The sequence below is a fragment of the Mus caroli genome, chromosome 3, assembly GCF_900094665.2.
Source record: "Mus caroli chromosome 3, CAROLI_EIJ_v1.1, whole genome shotgun sequence".
Taxonomy (NCBI): domain Eukaryota; kingdom Metazoa; phylum Chordata; class Mammalia; order Rodentia; family Muridae; genus Mus; species Mus caroli.
This window is the reverse complement of record NC_034572.1, coordinates 24,667,036-24,671,669: the sequence shown is the minus strand read 5'-3', so window position 1 is coordinate 24,671,669 and position 4,634 is coordinate 24,667,036. Positions and strand designations below refer to the sequence as shown.

The following is a 4,634-nucleotide window of genomic DNA, read 5'->3' as shown; positions in this document are numbered from 1 at the left end:
CTGGTTTTATGTGAAGTTCCTTGATCCACTTAGACTTGACCTTAGTACAAGGAGATAGGAATGGATCGATTCGCATTCTTCTACATGTTAACAACCAGTAGAAGCTCAGTTTTAACCAAATGCCATTAACACAATAACCATGATGGCAAAGAAGAGAAGAGTGGCTTCTTGGAGTAGCTAATGACTGCAAAGAAGTTCGTGAACTAATTGTAGCCCCAGCCTAAAGTTAGCAATGTTTGCTGTTCATCTCTCCCTTTCACAATAACCTTCTATTTCAGTTTCATATAAACCACTAATTCAAAAAAGTAATTTTACATTAGATAAAATAATTTCATCAGCTTAGCTTCTCCTTTCCCAACACATTTCTCATTTGCATATCTCAAATTCACCCTGCTCCTGCCCATCTGTCACCTGGAACTTTGGGCAGCATTTGAAAGAGATGTTAGTAGCACATGACCTAGGAATGGAAGTGCCATTGATTCTTGGAGAAAGAGAGAGAGAGAGAGAGAGAGAGAGAGAGAGAGAGAGAGAGAGAGAGAGAGAGAGAGAGAGAGAGAAGAAGCTTCCATTGTATAAATGTGCTCTGGCCACTGTCCTATCATGTGTGTTTTCCGTGCCTACCATCTGATTTCTATTTGTATCTTCACTTAACTTTGAAAAAGATCTTCTTTTGCCTGGGCCTCCTTTCAGACATGCCAGCAACAGCAAAATGCATGTATTGACACTAATACACTAATTGATAATGGTGGTTTATACCCCACATTTCACAGTATAAACTACATATAGTAGCATATAAAGTGCATTATATGCTAAAAAGAGCAATTACATAAGGATGACATAGTCAATAGAACTTATATTTAAAAAGAGTCACTAAATTGTCCTATACCAGGTGCTATATTAATATAATGATTATTTTAAACATGTAAACCTGAAAAATATCATGTCATGTGAGGATCAACACTTGGTGAAAAATAAACACACTTACTCAAATGATTTTAGTGAAAAGAAGAAACACTGCTAATTATACAAGGAAGACAGTTTTTAAAACTCTTATTTCTTTTCATTTACAAAAGTATTATTTATTTTAGGAAATCTATGAATTTGAAATCATGTAACCAAAGAGATGAATGATCATTTTATTGTTCCTAAATTACATTTAAGCACATTTTGTTGCAGAATAAATATTCTGTAACCTATATTTAATATGTATAGTCTTAAGTACACTTGGGTAACTTCAAATTCTTTGGGATATAATTTATTATAAATTTTTCAATGACAGCTTTTGTCTTGAATTTATTTTTGACTATAGTTCTACATGAGAATTCCACAGCTAGTAATTATCATGGCTTAGTTTCCCATCCTTTCAGTTTGATATCATACTTGTGTAAGTAATAAATAACAAATTTATAGTTTTCTAAATATGCCCCAAATTATATACTATAGAAATATTCACATATTTGGAAGATCAAGCTGTACTTTCAAACATTAATTTCTGCATATCCTTCTCCATCTTTGCCTATCTTTTAATAAGCAAAATGCCTTTTATATCCTACAACATGGAATTGAACTCAAATACCATCAGCTTCTATAGATATTTTTTTTACAGTAGAGAAATCTTTCTCCTTAGCCCCTTGCGTGGGCAGGTCGATTTTTATTGAAAATGGCTTCAAGCTGGCTCTAATATTTACTCACTTATGCAGGTACGTTCGTCAGCATGGCGTCTGTATCCTGTGTCACACTCACAGTGGAAGGTGCCCAGAGTGTTAATACAGCGCTGCTGGCAGCCTCCGTTCACCACGGCACACTCATCCACATCTACAGGGGGAAGACAGATGGCCAGGATTACAATGTCATTCCAATGTCAACTTCAGAGAAGTGGTACAAATATTTCTTTGATACACAGTATGAGTTATATTGTACAAAAGCACCATCTCTGTTACCACAAATCTATGCTTGTTTGATTCGTTTTGCTCCACTATGTAAACAAAAAATGTAGATGGGAATGCTATTCAGTTTTTTGTTGTTCAGTTTTTGTTTCTTTTTGTTGTTGCTGTTGTGGTTTGAACAGCAACCACAAGTATTGTGATTGTCTCACAATTTTCTGTTCCTCTCACACTGGCTAATTAGACAGCCCTGAGATAAAGATAATTCTCGGGGAAGGAAAACTGGAGGAGAGAGTTGCAAGGAGCTACTCTGTCTGGAGCAGCATACACTATGAGAGAAACACCTGTTTTCAGTCTGACCATGCTGAATAAAGCCAGCAATGGAGTTAAGAACTTGAGTCTCCTTCTCATATGCTACAGAAGACATCAGAGCAAAGACAGATGGCTCAAATGAAACCATAGCTTAGTGTCCTCAGGAAAACATCAATACATTGGACCCACTGGTTCAGCTTCTTAAACAAAAGGCCAGTTTTCTGGAACACCATGTTTGTATAAGAGGTTGCTTATTCACTTTTAAAATAAAATGGAAAATAGTCAAGAAAAACAACTCACAATTACCTAAGTTTTATTATCAGCAATAAATGCCACCGGGATACACAAATATGATATTGATTTCTCACTGAAAAAAAAATCATTTCATTTCCCCACACTTACAGTTTGTTTTGCCTCATGCAATTACTAATTACATATTTAAAATTACAAGAGGACCAATTTTAGGCTGTCTATGAGTAAAAATAAATAAATTCTAAACTGTCTTGTTTGGAGGTTTGTATAAGTTAAAATCAGGGTACAATAGATGACTGTAATCCAAGTAGTTTTTATTTTAAAGCAAGAGAAATCTAAATTCCAGGGTAATATAGGCTACATAATGGAAGGGAGGGAGGGAAGAAGGGAGGAAGGAAGTGATGGAAGAAGGGAGGAAGGGATGGAGGGAGGGAGGGAGGGAAGCGACTTCTACAAGTTTCACACTAACAGACATCCCTATCTTGGGATGTGGAATTGCAGGGTATAATCAGATTCTCATTGCCATTAAACTCAAACCTTCTGGAAAAGATTTTCCTGTGAACGGTCTTTCCTAAAATATGAGTCACCAACTGGACAGTTAGATTGAATTTTTTTCCTAAGGCACAGAGAAAGCACAGCATGACAATAAGTATCACAGCCCATCTCCATGTCCAGATCTCAGGATTGGTAAGGAATATTCGTCCAAAAGTAACAAAAGGGTTTTCATTTACCAGGTATTGATTCTGTCTCTTCTGAAATAAAAGTGACACTATATTTTCCACAATTGAGTATATCTTTCGAAAAGATAAGAAATCCTTGATAACCTCCTCATACTTTGAAAGTAAATTTTATTTCAGGGATAAGAATTACTGACATGTCAAAATGTGAGCGTTTTTATTAGATTCTGAGTCTGTGATAGCTTGTCCCTAGGTTTTTTTTTTAATATATATATAAATTGATGATAAAACAGAATTCTCTACTTGTTGCCTATTCTTTGTGCAGAGATTTAATATTTATACAGGTTAAGCTTTTGTCTTTCTCTCTTTAGGGCATTATTCTGTAGAGCTGCTATATAATTCTGAGTCTTAACTCTCAACCTCTGGACTAGAACTAGGCCTTTCATTTTGGATATATAAATAAAACACTTAATTCCCAAGCATATCATACTTTCCATGATAAATCACTTGACACCTATCATGAATCATACTGTAACACGTTATATGTGTAGAGATAAATTGAAGGAGTCTTAAAATACACAAAAAGGATAAATCTTTTCTTTGGGGGAAGGGAGACAGATATACTCTATAATGGAGTAAACCTTCAGTTGATGGGATATAGTGTTAGACAATTTTTAATTTTTTTTTATTAGGTATTTTCCTCATTTACATTTCCAATGCTATCCCAAAAGTCCCTCATACCCTCCTCCCCAACCCCCCACTGCCCCACTCCTACTTCTTGGCCCTGGAGTTCCCCTGTACTGGGGCATATAAAGTTTGCACGACCAATGGGCCTCTCTTTCCACTGATGGCCGACTAGGCCATCTTCTGATACATATGCAGCTAGAGACCCGAGCTCTGGGGGTACAGGTTAGTTCATAATGTTGTTCCACCTGGGATTGCAGACCCCTTCAGCTCCTTGGGTACTTTCTCTAGCTTCTCCATTGGGGGCCCTGTGTTCCATCCAATAGATGACTGTGGGCATCCACTTCTGTATTTGCCAGGTACCGGCATAGCCTCATCAGAGACAGCTAAATCAGGGTCCTTTCAGCAAAATCTTGCTGGCATATGCAATAGTGTCTGCGTTTGGTGGCTGATTATGGGATGGGTCCCTGGGTGGAGAAGACTCTGGATTGTCCATCCTTTCATCTCAGCTCCAAACTTTGTCTCTATATTGTTCCCCATTCTAAGGAGGAATGAAGTATCCACGCTTTGGTGTTCCTTCTTTATTTTCTTGTGTTTTGAGAATTGTATCTTGGGTATTCTAAGTTTCTGGGCTAATATCCACTTATCAGTGAGTGCATATTAAGTGAGTTCTTTTGTGATTGGGTTACCTCACTCAGGATGATATCCTCCAGATCCATCCCTTTGCCTAAAATTTCATAAATTCATTGTTTTTAATAGCTGAGTAGTACTCCATTGTGTAAATGTACCACATTTTCTGTATCCATTCCTCTGTTGAGGGGCATCT

The 4,634-nt window shown here is 36.9% G+C and overlaps 1 protein-coding gene across 3 annotated transcripts in view; it reads right to left on the bottom strand.

The window, feature by feature from the left end:
• Nucleotides 1–4,634, bottom strand: part of LOC110291392 (EGF-like and EMI domain-containing protein 1) — a 562,504-nt gene that overhangs the window by 100,485 nt on the left and 457,385 nt on the right. For all 3 annotated transcript variants that reach the window (XR_003836207.1, XR_003836208.1, XM_029475297.1), the window contains exon 6: nt 1,693–1,815. Coding sequence is in view for 1 of the 3 variants with exons in the window: in XM_029475297.1 (XP_029331157.1) it covers nt 1,693–1,815 (123 nt within the window). In the remaining 2 variants the exon portion in view is untranslated. The remainder of the gene's footprint in view (nt 1–1,692; nt 1,816–4,634) is intronic.